The following is a 25,436-nucleotide window of genomic DNA, read 5'->3' as shown; positions in this document are numbered from 1 at the left end:
AATGACTTTACTTCTGAGTTCTCCTAAACATGTAACACTGTCAGCAATAAGACCAGGAGATGACTCAAAGACCAGGCAAACCTACCCAGTTTCAGTGTGGGCTCCACTCCTTACCAGCTGAATTAGTTTATTTCCCTTTGCCCATGCCCAAACCACTTCTACATTCATAAGCAGTAAGAACTTCACTACTTACTGTATTTGGTTGGTGGAGGAGTAAATGAGATGGCAGTTAAAAACTGTACCCATAAGTAAATGTTAGGTATTTTCAAGAAAATGCGAAAACTGCTATAATATAGTTTTCCTCTATCAATCAGGCTCGGGGTGGGGTTGGGGAATATGGAGAGACAGATCAGTGGTTAAGAGTGTGTCCTCTTCTCACATAGCACCAGAGTCCGGTTCCCAGTACCTATATAGGGCAGCTTACAACCACCTGTAACACGAGCTCTAGGGGGATCTGCATTCACATGCACATACCCCCAACACAGACACACATGCATATCAGAAACAATATAAATCTTAAAAAAAAAAAAAAAAATTAAGGACCAGTGAGATGGTTCGGTGGGTAAAGGTACTTGCCTTCAAGTTTGACAAAAGCTCAACTCTGGCACACAAGGCAGAAGGAGAGAACTGACTCCTGCAAGTTGTTCTTTGACCTCTACATGCTTGTTACATACATATATAAGTACAGGTAATAAAATAAAGATTTAAGGCTATCAGTATAAACAAGAAGACTAACATTGTGATAAAACATGGGAGATGGTCAACTAAGCAAAAACTTACTTTATACTTGCATAGTAAAATGTTCCAAACCAAATACCAGAAGTTATTAGATGCACAGGAATTAAAACTTTTCCATATTGTCTAAATGTTTTCTTAAATCGTTGATACAGACTAATAGATTTGTCTTGTAAAGGATCTGGTTCTTCCTTTTTTTCTGACGGAGTTTCCTGGGATGTGGAACTGGAAGATAAAACCCTCTTGGATAAAATATCCTGCTCCCATCGTTCCTGGCGAAGGGCCCCCAGGTGAGGTGGCTGAGCATCTAACAGATTCCTTTGCTTTGCAAGGCACTGAACTGCAGATAAATGTAGCCACTGCTTTCGAAGGTGTGGTGTCCAAACCACTCTGTATTCACCTCTGTGCACAAGTAACGGTCCTTTTATGCTCCAATGGTGACCAAAGAGCCTGGCTTTCTGTGCTTCCAACAGTGTCCTGAGTGCCAGCCGAGACATAGTCCGTGGTACATTCCATTGCATTTTGAAGGACAGTGATCGGTTTCAGCTTCTACAGAAACTAGATTTAGGAAAAAAAAATTCTATTATATACAGATTTCCATTTAAGTCAAAGTACTTAAAAGTTAACTATTGTCCAATAGAAATAAAAGGACAAACGGGTACTTAACCTGCAGGAAAAATGGTAAGGTATATAGTTTTAAGGCACTGGAATTTTAACATTTTATAAAACACATTTAAACGTAAGTAGTCTGCTTAGCAGACATCGTAAAGGGTAACATTAACAAACACTTTTATAACTACAAACAGGATGTTAATAACAACTCTTCTATTATATAAAAAATTAATGGAGCACAAATCTGAGTACAGATGTTTTGGGGGCATAATTCCATGTACTTTGCTCTCATATTCCAAGCTCAAGTCAACAAGTTAAATAACGACTACTTTAATAGGGCTCTTACAGAACCATGTGCGACTCCTGATATAGAGCTACTCTGTAAATAAGTTACTTTCATAAGTGCTAAGGTTTGAATAGTTGTGATCAGTACCAACTATTCTATAACAGCCCTTAACAAGTAATAATAAAGTTGTAAATCACATACATTATTAATGATGATAAGAAACAGCCTGGTATTTTATCTTCTTTTCCACCTTATATCAAGAGAAGAAAAAGGAAAAAAAAAAAGATTTCTCATGATTTGACTTGGAATTAGTGTTGAATTCAGAAATGACAAGGTACTAGAAAGTAGAGGATCACAGGATGGGGGCCAGGCTGGGATACAAAGGGTCATCCTGTCTAAAGAACTCAAGGGACTGGAGAGAGCGCAGCAGATAGGGATGCTTGTTCTTCCAGAAGACCTAAGTTCTGTTCCCAGCACCTACCCCTGCAGCTTACACATATACAATAATGTAAAGACAACTAACCTCCCCACTTTACTGAAAGGTAAGAAATTATAAAAACTACTAAGATAATCCTTACTTCATCCCAGCAACTTATTTCTTCTAACATTTTGAAAACAGATTTTATATTTTAAATTGCAATACTACTAAGAGTCAGTAAGGTTTCAATAATAATCTAGTAGTTCCTGACACCTACGTTTACATGAAGATTCATTACCTGGAGTAGACAACTGATAGAGAAAGCAAAATCTGTCATCATATAAAAGCTTTTATTAATGAATTATCCAGCTTATAAGATCAACCTTATCTCCTCTCTAATAATTAACACCACTCCTTATCAGGTTCTCACAGACAGTTCTACATCAAGTACTATATGGTGAGTGAAAATGCCACCATACATTCCCTTCATTAATGGATACTGCAGCATCATCTTATAGCATTAATACCCTAATTGTAAAGGTTACTGCTTTAGTTGTTGCCCAAGCTAAGCCTGATCCTGTATAAATGTCAAACATTGTTACTGCATATTTTTTTGTGAGCACTGGTTTTTGCACTGGTTCTGTAGTCTATCTATATAATGAAGTCAGAAGTATCTGGCCTATATGTATTTGTTAGAATTCTGAATTTGCACTTTTCCAAAGGAGTTTTATGTTCTTCATATGTCTGTATTGTCCTTCATATCTCATGCTACATAACTTTCTGGTTCCTACCTATCTTCCACTTAATTTTTAAAAGACTTATTTGTATTTCAATATGTATGTGCAGATACCTGTAGAAGCCAGAAAACTATCAGAACTCCTGGAGCAGAAGTTACAGGCAATTTTAAGTCATTCAGCATGAGTGCTGGAAACTTGTGTCTTCTAATTGAGCTATCTCTCCAGATTGTTTTCTACTTATATATTCCATGGGTGCTTTACGTCCTTTAAATACATAGTAGCTCAAGTGAAGTAATTTACCATGTGGGTCTTTACTGTCCGTTCTTCCCTTCCCTTCTTATTCCCGGTCCCTTCCCTTGAGAACTACCGGTGTGTCCTGTTCTCTCTTTGTAAAAGTCATGAGTAGAAATGTGCTCAAGGTAATGCTGTCCTAACTAACTAAGTTCAGGTATTGCCTTCCATGCGTATGTTCTGGTCCGTGCGTCTATCTGTGCTGTACTCAGTGGAGGTTCCTTGTAAACCCTTTCAGTACTGGCATGGCCATAAGTCTGCCATTTATGTCATACTAACTTTTCGGCTGCCTTGTGGAACTACAGGTCTAAACTACTTGTCATTGTTCCCGAGTGTGTGATTTGTACATTTTCATTTGTTTTTCAATTATGGATTGTCTGGCTAGAAGTACTACTGCAGTACTTTCTGCGTCCTGTAAGACAGTGGAATGTTGTTCAATGTCCCAGAACCATACTGTTCTGGGGTCTGAGGGCTGCAACATCCCAGAACATGGGATAGCATGTTCTGCCTTTGGAATAAATTCTGGCAAGTCTATCTCTATCTTGTGTGTCCCTCCTATGTGGAGCCCTGACTTGAAGCCAGCATCCCTGCTGTGTAAGCACTATTTCTGGGCAACATGTTTCTGGCCAATTTGTATACTTGCCAGTTCTTTTGGACTCAATTTTATCCAGTAGAGCAACAGTGCCATACACCTGACTGTTTGACAGTCTGCATCCTTCAATATCTCCTAAGTTAGCTAAATACTTTTTTCAAATAGTATATTATTTATTTGATGTTATGGGAATTTAGTTTTCCAGAATCTTACTGGAATAAAATTGCATTGTGTATGTATGTTCCTTGATCTAAAATAGCCATGTGCAATAATGACTTATAAACTTAATTGTGCCCTAGATGTTGTGTATTAAGTTTATAAGGTACACAAATAATCTTTGAATGTTTGAGTCTGCTGTTTGTCTCCCCAATAAATTCTGTGACCTTTTGTGATTTTAGGATGGTGTTTACATAAGGGTAAGTATTTCTTCCAGTAACCAAACAGAACTTGACAGACTTTGCATCCCCTTTAGATTTAGGCACCCCTATTGCCCTAATTTTGTTTTCTCTTGTTTTGATATGTGCCTGCCATTTGATGACCATGTACGACCTAAAATTTAAGAGGTGTATGATGTTAGTTTTTCTCATCAATTCACCCCTCCCCCCATCTCCTAGTCAAGGGACCATTCAGGCCTGATATTCTTTAAGTCCTGCTAAAGAGATAGAAGGAATAATTATCCCTTCAGTGAGTAATACTTTTGCTTCCCAGAATCCCTACTCTCTGTGCATTTGCTACAGAACTACCATCAAGGTCTATTAAGTCTGCGCGGGCAGTGTTTATGTAGAGGTCAGAGGACAACTCGTGGGTGTCAGTTCTCTCCTTCCAGGATGTGAGCTGAGTCCTTGTGGTTGAACTCGTGTCATCAGGCTTGGCTTCAATGCCTTTTCCTGCCATGCCACCTCACCAGCTCCATTGACATAGCCTTAACTTGAAAATAAAATGCTGGCAAATGTTTGCGCTATCATTTTCCCCTTATACCTGGAATTTAATTCCATATTTCAATTTTTGTGTATATATGCATTTATTTAAGTATACCTCTCAGCATACCTATACACATATGTGTGTATAAAATGTGCAAGAAAAAATTATATATATGCAAATGTATGCAATGTATACATAAATACATATATATACATGAACTATATATGTAAATAGGCACCATGTAGACATATAGACATACACATATGTGTTTAGGTATTTACTGATTTTTAGTTACTTTAGGTTAAGTTCTTTTTAAAAAAATAAAATAAAAGAATTGCTTTTATTTTGTACCTAAGAATGCTTTCCCTGCATGTATCTCTGTGCACCATGTGTGTGTTGTCCCTGTGGAGGCTCAAAGAGGGTGTCAGATCACCCAAAGCTGAAGTTAGACCATTGTGAGCCACCCCATGGGTCCTAGGAACTGAACCCAGGTCCTCTGGAAGAGCAGCCAGTACTCTTAAACACCGAGCCACCTCTCCAGTCCTACAGATTAAGTTCTTATTCGTTCTTATATCGACTTCAGCTCTGACTTCCCTTCTTTTAACACTGTGTTTGTACATCACTCTGAGGTCAGCCATTCTTTCTGGTTTCATCATTTTAATGATGCAGTTATTGTTTACTGCTGAGCAAAGCAACAGGTATTCTTTTTTTTTCCCTGTTATTTTTTTATTGGCTATTTTATTTACAATTCAGATGTTATCCCCTTACCCCCTCTCCTGCCCAGGAACCCCCTATCCCATTCCCCTCCTTCTGCTTCTATGAGGATGTGCCCCCACCTACTCCTCCCCAACTTCTACCTCCCCACCCTTGAATTTCTCCACACACGGCGGCCAGCCTTCATGGGACCAAGGATCTCCTCTCGCACCTATGCCTGACAAGGCCATCCTCCCCTACATATACAGCTGGAGCCATGGGTCCCTCCCTATGTGCTCCCAGGCTGGTGGTTTAGACCCTGGCAACTCTGGTTGGTTGGTATTGTTGCTCTCCTCATGGGGGCGCAAACCCTTTCAGCTCCTTCAGTCTTCTCTCTAACTCCTCCATTGAGATAAGCTTCCCCGGGAGAGCACAAGACATGAAAAAAGAATTGTAGGTGTTGAAGACCACACAGAGGAAATAGATGTTTCAGTCAAGGAAAATGTTAAATCAAAAACAAAACAAATAAACAACAACAAAACCGGAATAAAACCCAAAGGAAATCTAGGACACTATGAAAAGACCAGATCCTCAAATGATAAGATCAGAAGTCAAAGGCACAGAAAATACTTTCAAAAAAACCACAGAGGAAAATGTTCCTAACCTAAAGAAGGAGGTGTCTTATCAAGTTATACAATGCACACAGAACATCAAGACAAGTCCAGAAAAGCAATTCCCAACAACACATAATAATCAAAACAGTACATGTGCAGAACAAAGAAAGAAGTTTAAAAGCTGAAAAGGAAAAAGACTAAGTAACATATAAAGGCAGACCCTTTAGAATAACATATGACTTCTCAATGGAGATTCTAAAAGCCAGTAGGGCCTGGACAAATGTACTACAAATTTTACGAGACCATCACAAATGATGGAGGAAAAATACATGATAAAACCAAATCTAAACAATATTTAATCTTAAAATCCAGCTCTACAGAAGGCACTAGAAGGAAAACTTCAGTGTGAAGAGGCTAAACATATCCAAGAAAATACAAGGAATAAGTCATCAAAGACCCAGTAAATCAAAAGAGGGAGAAAACCCATATCACAACAACATAACAAAAAAAGTCAATAAACACAGCTCATTGATTAACTTCCAACATTAATGCTCTTAATTCCCCAATAAAAAGGGCACAGACTAACAGACTGGTTTAGAAAATAGAATTCATCTTTCTGTTGCATCCAAGAAACACACCTTAACATCAAGAAAAGACATCACCTCAGGGTAAAAGGATGGAAAAAGATATTCTACGCAAGTGGACACAAGGAGTAAACAGGCATAGCCATTTTCATATCTGACAAAATAAAACTTTAAAACTAATCAGAAGAGATAGGGGAGGACACTACATACTTATCAAAGGAAAAATCCAGAGGAAAAATCCACAGAGGATGTTGCAATTCTCAACATTAAGGCATCAAATAATGGGCATCCAAGTTCATAAAAGAAAAGCTACTAAAGCTAAAATCACATACTGATCTTCACCCAGGATAATGGATGACTTAATTACTCCACTGTCAACAATGTACAAGTCCTTCAGTTAAAAACTGAGAAATTTAATTTAGCTAACTAAAACTTAGTTAACATCACAAATCAAATAGGCCAAGCAGATATTTATGTAACATTTTACCCAAACACCTTCTTCGGATCAGCTCATGAAACTTTCTCCAAAATTGAGCACATACCTTAAGCATAATGCAAGTCTTAACAGATATTAGAGATGTGAAATACCCTGCAATCTTTCTAATGATCATGGATTAAAAACAACAGAAAGTACAGAAATTCACAGAACTGAACAATTCACTACTTAATGTAAAGTGAGTCAAGATAGAAATAAAAAAATTAAAATCTTTCTTCTAGAATTGAAAATGAATACACAACATACCCAAGCTTATGGGACACAATGAAGGTTGTTCTAGGAGGCAAGTTCTAGCACTAAGTACTGACATAAAAAAATATGGAGATCTCATATTAAGACCTTAATGTAACACATGAAAGTCCTAGAATAAAAAGAAATAACATCCCCAAAGAGTAGACAGCATGAGATATTCTAACAGCTGAAATAAATAAAACAGAAACAAATATAAAGAATCAATGAAAGGAAGTGTTGGTTCTTTAAGAAAATCAATACTGATAAACCATTAATCAAATTAACTAAAAAGATGAAGAGAGAAGATCCAAATACATAAATTTGATATATAAAGGGAAACATCACAATAAAAACTGGGGGAATCCAGAGATCTTAAGAGCATACTTAAAAAAAAAAAAAAATCTGTACTCAACCAAACTGGAAAACCTAAAATAAATGAATATAATTCTTGACATGTAAGACCTACCAAAGTTAAATTAAGATCAGATAAGCAAATTAAACAGACTCATAGCCCCTTGTGAAGTAGATGTAATTAAGAGTCTCACAACTAACTAAAGAAAGTTCAGGACTAGATGAAGTCAGCTAGAATTCTACCAGCCCTTCAAAGAATAATTAACACCAATACTCCTCAAATAATCCTCTAAAATAGAAACTGAAGGAACACTGCCTAATACTTTTTGCAAGACCACTGTTACCTTAATAATTGAACCACAAAAAGACTTAAGAAAGAGAGAAAGAAAGAAAGAAAACTACTGAACAATATCCCTTACAAAAACAGATGCAAAATAGATTAATAAAGTATTTGTTAACAGAATCTAAGAACATATCAAAATGATTATCTACAATGACCAAGTAGTTTTCACTCCAGAGGGGAACAAATGGTTCAACACATGTAAATCAATAAACATAATCTACACAAATAGACTAGAAGATAAAAACCTCAGATCAGCTTGTTAGATGTAAAAAAGGTTTGATAAAATCCTGTTGTAATTACTTAATCTCAAGGGTTTTCTTCCCTACCTTTTATCATTCACTTCCCAGATAAAATATACACAACCTTTACATTTATAATAAGCCTTAATCAGCTCTAGAGCTGGGTAGATATCTACCCTCTAAGCTATTGGAATCTACTTCCCCATCAATAACCCTGAATTATAACTTGCTATGTTTCATCTGGGCTGCTCTTAACTCCAACTGGCCAGCCCTCATGGCCATGTTTTCATGACTCACCTACACCATGGTCTCTCTCCTTTCGCCATCTCTCTCTCCTTCCTCCTGGTCTACTCAGACTCCAAGCTCAGGAACCCAAACCCCACCTATCTCTCTTCTGCCCAGCTATTGGCTATAGACATTCCTCACCAATTAGGAATAACTTGGGGGAGGGGGCAAGGTTACATAGCACCACTTGTGTATGTGCAAATTCTCTCATCCCTGGGGGACAACCAGGCCGTGGGGGTCAGTGTTCAGCATTACAGTACATAGCAAAAGAACAAACCTTAACAAAATCCAACATCCTTTTATGATAAAAGTCTTGGAAAAACTATGGAAAACAGGCAAGCCCACAGCCAACATCAACCTAAACAGACAGAAACTCAAAGCAATTCCATTAAGACTGGGAACAAGACAAAGTTGTCCACTCTTTCCATACCTAATCAATATAGTACTTGAAACCTTAGCTAGAGCAATCAGAAAACAAAAGGAAATCAAGGGATATAAATAGGAAAGAAAGAAGTCAAAGTACCTTTATTTGCACATGAAATAATTATATACATAAATGACCCTAAAAGCTCTACCGGAAGACTTCTACAGCCCAGAAACATTTTCAGCAAAGTAGCAGGATAAAAATTAACACACAAAATCATTACCCTTTCTATATAAAAATGGCAGACTGAGAAAGAAATAGGAAACAATACCTTTCACAATAATCTCAAATGAAACAAGCAGAAAAACAACAGCACTGAGGGATAACTCTAACCAAGCAACTGAAAGATTTGTATAATAAAAACTTTGAGATAATGGACCTCAACATAAGGCCAAATATGACAATACGATAGAAAAGAAAGTTGGAATGGTCTTAAATCTTGGCATAGGAAAAGATTTTCTCTAAGATCAACAATAATAATGGTACCTCATCAAAATGAAAGGCTTCTATATGACAAAGGACACCATCATTAGGACAAAGTGGCAGGCTACAGAATAGGAAAAGACATTTACCAATTACACATCTGATAGAGGATTAATACTTAAAATATATAAAGAATTAAAAAAGAGAACTGTATATCAAGAAAACAACCCAGTTAAAAATGGGGTACAGAACTAAACAGAATTCTCAAAAGATGAAACACAGATAGATGGCTGAGAAACATGTTCTCATCCTTAGTTATCAGGGAAGTATAGTTCAAAACTCGGTTGAGAGTTCACCTTATACTGGTCAGCATGGCCAAGATCAATAAAACAAATGACAGCGTGTCCTGGCAAGGATGTGGGGCAAGGGGAGAACACTTATAGACTGCTGGTGGGAGTGAAAACCTGTACAGCCACTATGGAAATCAGTGTGGCAGTTTCTCAGGAAGACGGAAATAAATCAACTTACCTCACAATCCAGCTATACCACATATTCCTAAAGGACTTTACGTTCTACTACAGAGATCCTTGCTCATCCATGCCAGAAACTGGAGACAGCCTAGGCTTCCATTGATGGATGACTGGATAATGAAAATGTGGCACATTTACACAACTGAATATTATTTAGCTGTTAAAAATAAAGTTCCGAACTTTGCAGGTAAATGGAAGGAATTATAAAAAAATCATCCCGAGTGAGGTAGCCCAGACCCCCCCCCCAAAAAAATAGTGTGTGTAGACTTTTATATGTAGATGCTAGTTTTCAAACATTTGATAGGCATGCTACTATCCAGAAAACCACAGAGGTCAGGTGTAGAGTAAGGGATTAGGAAGAAGGGAGATCTCCCAAGGAAGGGGAAATAAAATATACAGTTATAGAGGGACAGGGGTATAGGGGTTTGAGCAGAAAGATTAAGCAGAGATGGGGAGGGAGATGGGGGTAAGGGAGGGAATATGAGAGGACCATTAACACTAAGAGCCATTTGAGGGGTTATATGGAAACCTACTAATGTAAAAGCTTCTTAAAATACTTAAACATATGAAAGAAATCTAAACAGAGTCACCAAATAATCCAACTAGACATCTTTCACCATCAAATGAAGCCTCCAGTTCTGGGAATAGGTTTCATCTAGTTGAGTTGTTGGCTAAAGGGGCTGCATGGAAACTCCCAAATATTTCAGGCTATTGCCAAAGCTACTGTCATCTACAAACTGATAGTAAGGCCCCACTGCTGAAGACAACATCTACATGTTTCACTGAAAAGAGAAGTCCAGCTAGTTCCTAACTAGAACTTTAACCCTTACTGACTAGTGTTCAGTACTGGAAAGTACCAACTACAAACCCTGCCATTTACAATGGTGACCTGCCTGCATGATGGTGCAAACATGGGAGCAACCAACCAATCTCTGATTGGATTTAAAGACCACTCCATGAGATAGAACCCAGGCCTGACACTGCTCAGATGGCTAAGAACCTGAGACTTGATAGGCTGTGGGCCTAGGGGAAACTAAATAGTACTGTTTTGTTAAAGGAACACAGCAATAGCATGACTTCTACTAATATTCTGCCACACCCACAGATCAGTGCTTTGCTTAGTTACCATCAGAGAAGCTTCCTCTTGCAGTAGACGGGAACTAACACAGAGACCCACAACCGGACAATGTGCAGAGTGAGAGACATTGAAGCAGTCCTAAATGGGAGGCTCCCCTCACCTCAGGTCTCAGGGAGCTTTGAGGAATGGAAGCTGAAGGATTATAAGGGCCAGAGGACAGGACTAAGGAAACAGCGTCTTCAAAAAACAACAGGACTGACACACATAATCTTACAGGGACTGTATAGGTTCCAGCCAGATGAAGTCCCAGCTCAAAGAGCTGGCATCCCTAACCAACAAGCTATCCTCAAATGAAATCTGTTTGCAAAGGAAAAATTAGTTTTGTCCAATGTAGTATCACTTAAGGGTAGTCCCATGCCCAACAGTAGATGGTCAATAGAAAATTAACTATGGTATTTTTGTAGACCTGTCTCATATTGCTGCTGGGCCATTCTTTGTCTTACTGGTCTTTTGCCTATATATTGTGGTTTTTGATTTTGTGTTTTTATATTTTCTAGTGTGTATGTGTACAGATCTGTCTGTCTCTGTTTTTCTTCTGCCTTTTCTTTGTTCTTTTAATTTTTTATTTTGGTTTGTATTTTTGAGACAGGACAGCCTTGGCTGTCCTGTAACTTCCTCTGTAGAGGAGTCTGGTCTCCAAATCAGAGATGTTCCTGCCTCTGAGTGCTGGGATTAAAGGCACGCACCACTACTGCCAGCATGGTTTGTTGTTGTTGTTTGTTTGCTTGTTTGCCTGTTCTTCCCCAAGAGAGAGATGGGGCATCAGGGAGAAAGGTTGGGGAGTTGGGTGGGTAGGGAGGTGGAAAGAATCTGGAAAGAGCTGGAGGAAAGGAAACTGCTCAGAATACATTGTATGAAAAAATTAAAATTAAAACATTTCTAAACAATCCCATTCACAAATGACTTGAGAATATATTTAATGAAGGAAGAAAAACAAAACCCTTCATACTTATAAAACTTTAGTGAAAGAAATTAAAAACATACACCAAAAGAAAAGACTTCTATCAAGGACCAGCAGAATTACCATTGTTAAAAATCTCTATAGCATTTAAAACAATTTAGTGGAATCTCTACTTTTAAAAAAGAAAAAAAGCCCAGTATTCCCACCCCTCCCCAAAGCTCTCAAGTACAATCCTAAAATTCACAGGCAAACATGAAAGATCCAAAATAGGAAATGTGATATTGAACAAAAGGAGAGTTGGAGGCATCCACAGAGCTGCATTCATTAAAACAGCTTGATCCTTTCATTAAAAGTCAGACACCTATGAGACTGGACAGATGGCTCAGTGATGGTCTTACAGAACCCACATAGCAACTCAACTGTCTGTCATTCCAGCTGTCAAAGCCTGCTTCCCTAGCATACATAACTTGTAGCCATTTTGTCCCATGCCTGCCTGTGATTTCACATTGTTACTGACACAGAAAAGTAGCTTAATTCAAAGCAGGGTCATGCAGACCACATACCCTATTATGTATGTTCTGAGGTTTGTTAATCTTAAGAAATTCTACCATAAGCTACACTCAGGACCAACCAAAATAGAAGTTGGCTTCAACTGTTATGTCTAAAAACTACAAAAACAAAAACACCAAAAAAAAAAAAAAAAAAAAAAAAAAAAAACCAAAAACCAAACAAACCTTGGAAAAAGGCTGGCCACCCTGCAGCCCTTCCCTCACCTGCTTATGAGCTTATTATAGTTTTCTGCCTATATAAACTGACCCTGAAAAACATTTGGGGTTAAAGCTTTCAGCTCCTAAGTCTGAGCTACATCACTGATCAGTCAGTCTTGGTGTATGTGTTCAATAAACTATCCTTGTCTGACTGAGATCGGTGTACATGTGGTTTGTAGGGTGACTCCTGGACCTTGACACCACTTCCAGGGGTCCTCACATTCTCTGGCTTCTATGGGAACTAGGCACACATGTCTATATACATACATACATACATACATACATAATACATATATACATATAAATAAAACAAACAAACTTAAACAACAACAAATGCCTAAAAGAAATAAGCCACAAAACCCAATGGAACAAAATAGAGAGCCCAGAAATAAAACCCTCACATCTATGGCCATCTGATTCCTTAATACAGGCACCAAAAATAAACACTGGAGAGAAAAGACCTCCTTTTCAATGAATGATACTGGGAGAATTCCTATGAGAAGACAATCTTGCTCTCATCTAATACTATCTTATACAAAACCCAAGCAGACTAGACTGGGTCATTCAAAGAGATCCAATGTTAAGAACAAGCCGACAGGATTAAGCCTGTAGCAAAGCTGTCAGACTGTAGACTAGCAGGCATAAAATTCTAAGTAAAAGAAATAAAAATGGCTAAAAAAAGCTCAAAAGTATTCTTAACAATTGGAGAAAAGCAAATAAATATAAATAGGGTTGAGATTTCGTCTAGCTAGCCCCCCCCCCCCCCCAAATGGCCAAGATCAAAAACAGTGAGAGCACATGCTGGCATGGCTATGCCTAAAGAGAAGCCCACACTGACTGTTGATGGGGATGCAAAATGGTGCAGACACTCTAGAAATCACTATGAAGAAACCTCAATAAAGTAAAATAATGCCCCAAAATACTACTTCTGTCGCTGCCACCACCACCACCACTACCACCACCACTACTATCACCACTATCACCACTGCCATCGCTACCACCACTGCAACCACCACTACCAACAACAAAACCCCCTAGGTTTGGCTGGGCTATGGTGGCACATGCCTTTAATCTCAGCACTCAGGAGGCACAGGTAGGTGGATCTCTGAGTTCAAGGCTAGCCTAGTCTATAGAATAAGTTCCAGGACAGCCAGGGCTACACAGAGAAACCCTGTCTGAAACCAACCCAACCGAACCCAATCCAACCCAATCCAACCGCCTACATCTGATCCCCAGCAAGGCATAAACCATGTGTGGTGGTGCACACCAACAATTTCAGCACTGGGGAGGTAGAAGCAGGAGAACCAGAAGTTAAAGTATGCTCAGTATGTAAAGGGTATCAGGAAGTAGAATGTACCTAAATCCTAAGATTGAGGAGATAAACAGATTAAAGATATTAAAGAGAACTAAAGGAGTGGTGACCTTGGGGCATGATCCCACCCAGCTAAGCTTCCATCTTTTGGAAAGCATATTCCCCAAGGGACTATTCTAAATTTACAGCACCTTTGTGGTTGTATGAAGATAGTTATATCACGTTTCATTTGGATATAAGGAGATATGTGTCAAGTTGACAAAGGGGTAGATTGTGATGGCTAATTTTGATTATCAACTTGATTATATCTGGAATGAACTACAATCCAGAAATGGAGGGCACACCTGTGATCCAGATCTTGAGGCAAGAAGACCACATGCCCATGATCTGGATCTTGAGTCTGGAAGACATAGGCCTTAGATACAGATCTTGAGTGAGATGTCATATGCTTTTGATCTGGATCAACACATGATTTTAATTCACATCTTGATGCATAATGGCAATGTTTATAAAAATCTATTAAAGAACAGCTTAGGCCAAGACAGGGTGATACATTCTTTAATCCTAGCACTCAGGAGACAGAGGCATGCAGATTTCTGAGTTCAAGGTCAGTTAGGTCTACAGAGCAAGTTCCAGGGCAGCCAAGCTTAGGCAGTGATGGAAACTTTGGAAGCCAGAAAACTGGAGAAGATGTAATTGAACAAGGGGCCATGTTCCTGCCCCAGGAATCAGAAAGACTTGCCAGCTTTGGCAATGTGGCTCTAGCTTGAGTCAAGAATAGAAGAGGTTATGGAATCACCCTCTGCTACTTAAGGAAAATCACTGAGGCCACATGTGTTAGCAGGGGTGTTCCTGCATGGAGGCCCAGAGAGGCCACTGCATGAAGCTGTAAACTTTAAAGTTGCCTTAGAGACCCCAAGATGTTAGGGATACCAGAGCCATGGGATACCTGCCAAGGAAAGCCAGCCCAAGAGAAAGAAGTGTGTTGCAGTCAACAAAGCTGAAAGCATCTGGAGATCTGAAGAGCACTTTGGCATCAGACATGGAGATGAAGAATTTGGAGTTTGCCCAGCTGGTTTTTGGTCTTGCTTTGGTCCAGGATTTCCTCACTGTGCTCCCTTCCCTATGATTTGGGATTGTAAGGTACATACTGTGATGTTAGAAGTATATGATCTGCCTTTTGATTTTGACTTTTTAGGGGATTATAGTTAAGAGATAGCATAAATCTCTCAGCAGAGACTTTGAACTTTGGACCTTTAAACATTGCTGAGACTATGATAGACTATGGGGACTTTTGAAGTTGGACTAAAAGTACTTTGCATTATGTTGTGGCTATGAGTCTATGGGGGGCGGGGGCAGGGAGTGGAATGTGGTGGTTTGAATAGATCTGACCCCCCCATAGACTCAAGTGTTTGAATGCTTGGCTCGTGGAAAGTAGCACTATTAGGTGTGGCCTTGTTGGAGGAAGTGTGTAACTGTAGGGATGGGCTTTGAGAATCTCCTATGCTCAGGCTCTGCCCAATATGAAATGCAGTCTCCTGGCTGCTTTTGGATCAAGATCTAGAACCCTTAGTTCCTCCAGCACCATGTCTTCCTACAGGCTACCATGCTTCCACCATGACAATAATGGGCTAAACCTCTGAAGCTGTATACTAATATCAATTAAATGCTTGCCTTTATAAGAGTTGCCTTAGTCGTGGTGTCTCTTCACAGAAAAACAAACAAACAAACAAACAAACAAAAACAAAAAACAAAACCCTAACTAGGACAAAGGGTAAGAATGTCACTTTACATAGTATTTTTTTTTCACATGATGTAGTCCTTAGTCTGCCTCTTCCTGACCACTGCTTTAAGGTCTTTTTAACTTTACAGCATTTCTTAAACTATAATTGATACCATGTGTCTGCGTGTGTAATCTGAATATGTCTGAAAATATGAATTAGCACAAACATATTACTGATTCCTGAAAGTACTTGGGTAATATCCCCCACGACCAACAGCAAGCTGGAGAAAAAAGGTTTACTTGGCTCACACGTTGACATCATAGATCATCACGGACGGGAGGCAGGACAGGAACTCAAACAGTGCTGGGACCTGGAGGCAGAAGCTGAAGCAGAGGCCACAGAGGGTGCTGCTTACTTGTTTATTCAACCTGATTTCTTATAGAACACTGGACCACCAATAATGAGCTGGGGTCTCCACATCTAATTAAGAAAACACCTCATAAGTTTGCCTTCAACCGGATCTTATGGAGCCATTTTCTTAATTCAGGCTCCCTCTCTCTGATGACTCTAGCTTGTGCCTAGCTGGTACAGGTGAGCAGGTACAGATGAGCAGATGGTATCTCAGGCCAAAGCAGCAGCCCTGCTTCTTTCCTGTCCTGGCAGTCAGAGGCTGCTGTCCTAACTCTACCTCCCACAGCAGAGCCCTCTACTGCTTTAGGTCAGTCACAGCAAAGCACCATGAAATATTTACTAAACATCTCCTATTGTTACACACTGTTGTAAGTGTCACTCCTGTAACCCTTCCAGGGCTATGGACTGTTACGGGTAATATTTAAATTGGAGGCACCTTATCTGGCTTGTTGTTATGGGGCCGTCATGTTTCTGACTTGGCAAGGCCTGAAGCCATGAGCAGTGGCATGTCCTCGCAGCTGCCACAGCTCAGGCCGGCCAGAAGCACCGGCCCTGCCACCCACGAGCTGCCAGCAAAACGTTTGGCTGGGCCCAGACCAACCTGTCATCTATGCGGTACCCGGTAGAAATGACACTCTAATTTAAATTTAAAGATTAAATTTTAAAAAAGATTAAATTAGATTAAATTTTAATCTAATTTAAATTTAAAGATTAATCAAAGGCTTTATATATTTGGTAATGCTCAATTAACAAGATGCCCACACAATTAGAGGTGTTACCCAATTAACTAACCTAGATATAAGTTGTTACCCAGGACTGCTCTCAATACATGCGTGGTTTTCCTCCACGGCTCCTACATCTCTCTCCTCCTCCTAGCTCCTCCTCTTCCTTCTCTTCCTCTCCTCACTCCGCCTCTTATTCAGCCCAATCCCCGAGCTTTATAGAAAAGTAGTGGGAAAATATCCCACTACAATGGACCAGAGTGGAATGTTTTCTGTTGTGCTTCTTATACCAAAGTAAAATAGTCATAAAATGTCCTATTTAGTTATGAATTAAAACATTCATTCCTGGAGGGAGAAAGCTCTTCTGACTGAGACAGTTGGAGGCTCCTCACTGAGATAGACTTGGAAAGAATTGTTTCTTTGTCCTCATGTTAGGTGTTTGCTTATGTCTCCTGTCTTAGTCAGGGTTTCTATTTCTGCACAAACATCATGACCAAGAAGCAAGTTGGAGAGGAAAAGGTTTATTCAGCTTACACATTGCTGTTCATCACCAAAGAATGTCAGGACAACGTCACACTACAACAGCCTGACTTCAAACTTCAAGGGCCAATACTAAAGTGTTATTATCTGCAAGTACCTGGATAATAAAAACAATTTTGTATTCTTTCAAGGGAAAGAGGGCTTTAAAAAGCCCAGTAATTTCAAAAGCTAACTATTATCTCAAACATTGTATTATCTCATGAATAACCTCTACCTCTCAAATGGAATAAATTCCTGGTCATAGAGTCACTAATAAAACCCAGTACAAGGGTGGTGTTTTGTTTTGTCTTGGTGTGTGTGTGTGTGTGTGTGTGTGTGAACCTCTGTGGCTAAATACTTAGACGTAAGCGCCACATAAAGAACTCAGAGCACTCTGTGAAGCAGTTTTCTGTAACAATGGCAATGGTCTATGTTCACTATGTTCAACAAGACTGATGCTTGATACAGGCAGGCTATTCAACACTTGGTCTGACTAGTGTGACTACAGTACCAAACATTTCAGCATTACAAAACAAAAACAAAAACAAACAAAAAGTCACAGCTTCCTGAAGCTATGATAAACAGCAAACTTTAGAGAATAACTAAAAACTAAAATAGGTAACTATGTTAACTGAACTACTTGGTTAGTCATTGTAACTGATACTATTAGTTGCCAACTTAAAACATATTTTATTTTTAGAAACCCCATTTTTTATTCACTTTCTCCAGCTTCAATACTGGAATCTAATTAAAACTCCACATGGGGGTGGGGGACCTGCAAGATTAAGCCTAAGGGTACTTGCAGCCGAGCCTGATGACCACATTTGATCTCTGGAGCAGATAGAGTGCATAGAAAGCTCCTTGCAAATTACTGTTTGACTTCCACATGCTGGATTCAGTGGTTCACCTCCCCCCCCCACACACGCCAGGATTCACACACATATGTGTATGTATGTGTGTTGAAGGGGTGTGGAATAAAAAGTCCACTGGTTAATGGTGTGACTCTGTACTCTGAAGCTCTGTCCAGGTAGAGTTACAACTGCATACATAACAGGGTTTTAACATGAGATGACTGTTATTGGTTCAGAGTGGACTTGTGGGAGGACATTTATTGGAATTTGTGGGGCCTTAGTCCCCCCCCACACACACACACACACAACCAATGACTACAGGAATCTTGACAACTTTTCAGTGTCCTGCCTTGGAGCCAACCTAGCATGGGTAAAGGCAGAGCTAGAGCTCTGGAACAGGAAGTGTTCTTTTCCTTTTAAACTCTTTGTTACTGTTTCCTTTACTGTTATAGCAAATGTAAGTCCATTTCACTACCTGAAGCAGAAAGTGATTCATTGGTAAAGCCAGGTGTGGGAAAAGCTACGACCTACTCCGAGGTGCTCCAAAATACACAGAATTTCTGTTTCTTTCTTCCTATTCATATTGGTGAACTCTTTAAGCAACATTTGTAATATGAAGTCTTTTACATATGAGTTGACTAAAGACTATTTTGAATGATATTAATATTTTTGAATGATATTAATTCTGCCTGTTGCCTGAATTTTGAATTTTGCTAGTGCTTATAGAATGCTTTTAGTTTTAAAGCTAGTCCAACTATGTTGTAGATATATTGTGAAGAAAAAGGAAAGAGTGTTTAGAAATCTACTATCTAAAGTTTGTTTAAGAGAAAGGGCATGGAGGTCAGACAAAGATATATTTTGAATTAGACAACAGAGCAAAAAAACCTAAAAAGCCGGGCAGTGGTGTTGCACGCCTTTAACCCCAGCACTTGGGAGACAGAGGCAGGTGGATTTCTGAGTTCGAGGCCAGTCTGGTCTACAGAGTGAGTTCCAGGTCAGCCAGGACTACACAGAGAAACCCTGTCAGCCAGGACTACAAAGAGAAACCCTGTCTTGAAAAACCAAAAAACCAAACAAACAAAACCCCCCCCAAACCCAAAACAAACAAACAAACAAAAAAACAAAACAAAAAACAAAACAAAAAACCCCAAACCCACCTAAAAAACCAAAACCAAAAAAACATAAGAAAAAAAACCCCATATACCAGTGAGGTTAACCTTTGATAAAGGTTAACCAACTTGTATGAAAATACACAGGGGCCAATGCACTAGAATATCACCTTTCAAAAGTTATTTGGTATGTTTAAGAAAGAAAACTTAGAGTTCTCTAAAGTAGAAATGGTACTTTGAGAAGCTAAAAACCAACAGGTTCTTACTTTATAATTCATGGTAAGAATTATTTTGAAAAAAAAAAAAGAATCAGGATTGAAGATTTTATTTTTGCCCCCAAATACTCTGATGCCTCAGTTTCTTGACTTCTTATCTTTAATAATATCACCCTATGATACACTCCAGCCAGCCCACTTTATAAATACTTCATCCATTTCCAAAGGCACTAACTATCAATAACTATATTCCACCGTGAACTCTTTCATGGTCATGATTGTCTACGTCTCTGTCACTTCTCTAGACCATCATCATTGAAAAGTCTACCCATTATGGAGTCAGACCTTCAGTTAACTTTCTCAGGAAGGATGGAAAGCCAGGGAATTATGGTGACAAGGAAGAAAAACCTGGGAAAGGGAGGAGGCTATGCTCCTGGGATCTTCTCTGACTACTGAGAAAGGCAGGAAAAGAGAATGATGAATGCATGCTGTTGGTTAGTTTGCTTTCTTCATTACATAGTCAAGAATCCCAGCAAGAGAATGGTCCACAGTGGGCCAGCCTTCCCAACTCAATTAATGAAATTAATAAGCTACTGCACTCCCAAAGGCCCATCTCCCATGGGATTCTAGATCCTGTAACTGCTATACAGATGAAAGGAGATAGAGCAGTTCTAACTAAAAGTAGACTGAGAAAAGGAATATGAATCCAGTCAAACAAACTAAAACAATACTGCCTTCAGAAGACTGAGGCTGGGATAACCACAGATTAGCCTATGCTCTGTGGGGAAAGCCAGGCTTGAAAAGAAAGTAAAGGAAAAAAAAAAAAAGGTCCAAAGGACAGAAGGAAGATCTGCATGGCTTCTCTCTCCCTTCAGTTATTTTCCTCTCTCTCTTTAGACACCAAGCATCAGCCTTATTCTGCTTGTTTCTCTCCCTTCCTTCCCTTAGCAAGGAATCCCTTACTATGCACAACACTGTGGCAGTTCCTTTATTCCGAGTCACTGGAGTTTAACAGAGTATCGTTTTGTTTCCAAGTGCCTATTAATGTATTTTCTTAGCGGATGTCTTCATCAGTTACAGTTTTTTCTGCTGATCATATTCTATACTAGAGTAGTGCTGGGTTAAATTGGGCTGTGTCCTGAGCACACAAGTGGAGGACTTAGCTGAGCTATACTGTTGAGTACATCTCAGTTCTACTTGAATATGAAAAACACTTTTGAAAGAATGGAGGTGATTCAAATACGTAATCATGGACCCCATCCCAGAAAATTCTCAATTCAGAATTCTCACTACACGTAAGGAACAGAAAAAAAAAATCAAAGCAATCTAACTTGTTCACAACATACTCATTCTATAGTAATGAATTCCACTGTGAGTGATGTATATAGAATCTCAAATGATTCAAGAGAATGATTGTGTGAATGTTCAACAAAATCAAAAATGACATGATTTCAAAGAGAATATAAGTAATCAGCTGGATGAACTAAGGAAGACAGTATGGGATATGAAAAGGGAATTTACTAAAGAAACACCAACAGTGGAGCTGGAGCAAGGGCTGACTCTGTAAGGACTGGAGTTCAGACACCCAGAACCTATGTGAGTGCTGGGTAGGCATGGTGGGCCACCTGTAATTTCAGCCTGGAAGGAAGGCAGAGAGAGGGCATCCTCAGGGCAAGCTGGCTAGCCAGACTCATATGGGTGAATTCTGGGTTTGTGTGAGACCCTGCCTCAATGAAATTATCAACCTTGCGACTCTACATGCATAGTCACACACATGTATGCTCACTTGCACACAATGTAAACATGTATATACACAGGCATGTACACTACATGCACACTATACATACACACACACACACAAATTGGGGAGGGAGGCAATAGACATAAAAAATAGAAAATTTCAAAAACCTCAACATGCCAAGTAAAAATTTCAGTGGAAATTATCAGTAATAAAGCAAATCAAAGACAAAACATTATCCTGGAAACAAGGTAGATAAATTAGAAGACTCAGACAAAAATAATAAGGCAGAACATGTGAGATCTATGGGTCAACATTAAAAATCGAAGGTAGGAGGGCAAGAATCAAGATCCAAGATTGTCCTATGATGTCCAAATGCCCACAACTCCACTCAATACACAAACATAGACACCAACATAACATACAATAGAACCCCCAGAGATATTAAAAAAAATAGCAAATATTGTTATTTGTAGAAAAGGGAATCTTTATACACTGCTGATGAGAATATAAATCAGCTCAGCCAATGCAGAAAAAAAACAAAAACTGAAACTACCACATTGATTTAGTGATACTACCCCTGGCAATACACATGCGCATGGGCATACACACAGGGACACATACACATTCTCATTCATTCTCATTCATTCTCATTCATTCATATTCATTCTCTCTCTCTCTCTCTCTCTCTCTCTCTCTCTCTCTCTCTCTCTCTCTCTCACCAAAACAGAAGAAAAGCTACAAGCCCATACACTACAAGATACTTCCACATCCGTGTTTTCTGCATCACTACTTATAGCAGCCAACTCCGGACTCAGCCTAAGTGTAAATTAACAATGTAGGAAACGTGACACATACACAAAATAATTTTATTTAGCCACCAAGAAGGAAACTATGGGGCTGGGAAGGCTGCATAGTAGGTAGTGTCTGCCTGCATTTGTGATGACCTGAATTAGACTTGCCAGAACTCATGCAAATCTGGTCCCCTCGGTGGGTGGGTGCCAGTCTTTAATCTCAGTGACCCTACAATGGATGGGAGAACACAATACCCAAATGCTCAGATCACTGGTACAACAAAGAGACCATGTCTCCAGAAAGATGGAAAGCAAGGACTTGACAGCCAAGGTTGTATTCTGACTTTCATACTCCTTTGCACACACACACACACACACACACACTATGAAATACTGCCATTTGCCAGGAAATGGACACAACCGGAGATTACTATGTTACATGAAATAAGCCTGACTAAGCAAAATATTGCTGTGTTTTTACTCATATGTGGATCCTAGATTTTATAAATAAAAGCATCGCTCTCTATATATTTATATAAACAAGAGTATATATATATAAACAAGAACATACATACATATATGTATCTATGACAAGTCTGACATCAAAGTAAAAGTGGGAGTATCTCAGAAAAAGGGACAGATGGAAGGGGAATAGGTAGAGGATATAAAGACAGAATATGATTAAATATACTGAAGTTTAAAAAGTCTCTATGGAATCTGTCATAATGACAATGACTTTACATCAATAAAAAATATTTTTAAGTGTCACCACCTCCGGAAACACTCAGTACAAAATCTGTAGTCAGGTTTTTCCAGCAATATAAAAGCAACAGGAAAGTTAGACATAAGACTGAAACATTTATAACTATATCTAAGTTAAGACAGAGGTTGTTATTGACAGTAATCAACTTGAAAGTCAACAGGTAACTGTACCTTCAAAATACCCTAACAAACCCTGAGATTAGTATTTGATTAAAGATTAGGTACTATAACCTGAATGAACATATATAATCACCATGTGTAGATTCCTCAATTCAATAGCCCTTGCAACTCTAGAAAAAAAGGTTTTTAAAACAATCTTTTTCTGTTTTAAAGAGATATAAACTTTCAGCACAGACAGACACAGGTAAGCAGGTAAGTGTCATAAACTCTTTACACTTTTCTGTTGCCAAAGAACAAGATCATTCTTAAGAAGTTCAGGCATCTTATCTACATCTTAGAAACAATATCACATTTCGAAAACTACACTCAATTTAAAAACAAAGACCACACCTTACAAGTGCACCTAAGAGGCTGGAGAGATGGCTCAGAGTTAGGAACACTGACAGCTCTTCCAGTGATTCAACTCCCTGCAACCACAGCTATCGGTAATGGAATCTGGCGCCCCCTTCTGGTATGTAAGCATAGATGCAGGCAGACCACGGTATATATAATAAATAAATGTTTGAAAAAAAGTGTTCCTTTGGAAACATATCCACTTTTTTTTATAAATGGTTTCAAATAAATTCCTTGTTACACTTTTTAAAAAAATATGAATCAAATGGTCTCCCCACCCCCTTAGAGATTCAGTCATTCACTAAGTAGATACTATGTAGCACTTGTTTAATGAACCCGAGGAAAATGATGGCTACAGTCTGACTAACTCCTATACTGGCAAACCAACACCCTTAACCAGCTATTTTCTCTCAACATGATGACTGGAACTTTAAGAATTGTGAAAATATTTTTGAAAATTTACATGCTGGGTGACTTTCAGTTCCGAGTGACCTTCTAGACCCTGCTTGATTATTAGCATAGAGGTCCAGGGACCAAATCCCGGGTCCACTATTTACCAGATTGACTTTGGCAAACAAATTTAATCCTCGTTTGCAAAAACAATCCTAACTACTCTACTGGATTACACAAGAAAATGAGCAAGGGATGTGTGTACCAACACTTTTTAGTACCAACACTTAGCTTGGAACTAAAAAAATAGGAAAGTATTAGCTATCATTGTTTTAACTCAATTTCTGGAAAGTCAGACAGCACTAAGACAAAGATACAAAGTTTGAATATCTTTACCAATATGTAAAGTTTGAACTTGTAACATCAATACATTGTGGAAATCACATAAACATGTAGTTAAGAAGGTTTAAATCCATTAAGAGAAAGATTTAAGGCAGGTGTGGTGGTGTCTTCCTGTAATCCCTGCATTGGGGAGGGCTGTGGTAAAAAAATCATGAGTTTAAATCCAGCCTGCGTTACATGTTGAAATTCTGTCGTTAAAGTTTTTTGAAGGTTAAAATTAGGTTTGCTTTCTCTAAGATGACAAAAGCTTATCTGGGGGAGGAGGGAATCCCCCCCCCCAACCTCAATCATTGGATACAACAAATTCCAATGTTTCAATATGCACACAGAGCTTTGGGGGTCTAGCGCCAATCCCTTTGCATTTGAACGGAAATTAACTCTCAAACTGGATAATGGCATATAATACAGTACGCAATCCCAGTTATCTAAAATCGATTTGTCATACTTGTTAAAAAGGAAGCCGTTGAGTTCAAGGTTTATAAACGGGTCAACGACCTCAGAAGGGCTAATTTCCACAAGTTGCAAGCGATCATACTGGGAGGTATAGGCTGCAAATCTATTTTCCCCCAGACCATGTTAATAAAATTGCCTACAAATCGGTGGATTAACAAAACTAATTTTCAAAGCGGTTTTGGACGGACCAAATTTGCTGAAGAATAAGTCAGGATACACTGCAAATCTGACAGTGGTTTTGCACAACTTTGAAGGGGAGAGAGGCAAGTTATATGTGTTGGTGCGTAAACTATCTTAATCCACAGGTAGGTTCTGACCCTCATTTTGGGGGGTAGGGGGAGCCTGTAATGGTATACCTCCCTCGAGAGTACCGCACGACTAAAAACAAGGCGATCAGAAGTGGCCCGCCAGTCCCAAAGGTGAAAACTGTTAGTATTTTCCAAAGGACATTCCAACTAGCAAGGACGGAAGAGCAGGGCATAAAGGGTCATAACGCGAGAGGGTGTAAATAAAGATGGACCCGGGACAGGGGTGACCTCTTTCGACTGCCCCCGGCGGTGGGTCCGGAGAGCTGAGGACTCCCGCCCGTCAGGAGGGAGGCCGCGACAGATCGTCAGCGGCGCGCTCCGCTGCCGTCAGACACACGCCCGCGGTGAAGGTGCCCTCTGGTCCCCTCCCGAAGCCCCACAGCAAACACGGACCCAGGCTACCTCTCAGGATGTGGGGACGTCTCCACGGATTCCCGCCGCACGGGACGTTAGGAGCTGCCTCAGCAGGGCGACCCGGCCAAGCGTAAGGCAGGGTGCCGAACCGCAGGACTCCAGCAAAAGCTAGGCCTCCACAGCCCAGGCCAGCCGCGCCCACTAGCAACGTGCTCCGACCCTCCGTGCCCGCTCGTAGAGCCAGAGGC

The 25,436-nt window shown here is 39.5% G+C and overlaps 1 protein-coding gene across 2 annotated transcripts in view; it reads right to left on the bottom strand.

Annotated features, from left to right (window-relative positions):
• Positions 1-25,408, bottom strand: part of Fam210a (family with sequence similarity 210 member A) — a 35,071-nt gene extending 9,663 nt beyond the window's left edge. Inside the window, exons 1-2 of one of the 2 annotated variants that reach the window (XM_076912520.1) lie at positions 25,228-25,408; positions 781-1,293 (exon numbers count right to left, since the gene is read on the bottom strand). In XM_076912520.1, coding sequence (XP_076768635.1) covers positions 781-1,256 — 476 coding nt within the window. In that variant the 5' untranslated portion in view covers positions 1,257-1,293; positions 25,228-25,408. The remainder of the gene's footprint in view (positions 1-780; positions 1,294-25,227) is intronic. The other variant, XM_034517624.2, reaches the window with a different exon arrangement.
• Positions 25,409-25,436: the final 28 nt, after the last annotated feature.

Source organism: Arvicanthis niloticus, chromosome 14 (genome assembly GCF_011762505.2).
Source record: "Arvicanthis niloticus isolate mArvNil1 chromosome 14, mArvNil1.pat.X, whole genome shotgun sequence".
Classification (NCBI taxonomy): Eukaryota; Metazoa; Chordata; class Mammalia; order Rodentia; family Muridae; genus Arvicanthis; species Arvicanthis niloticus.
This window is presented reverse-complemented; position numbering and strand designations above follow the sequence as displayed.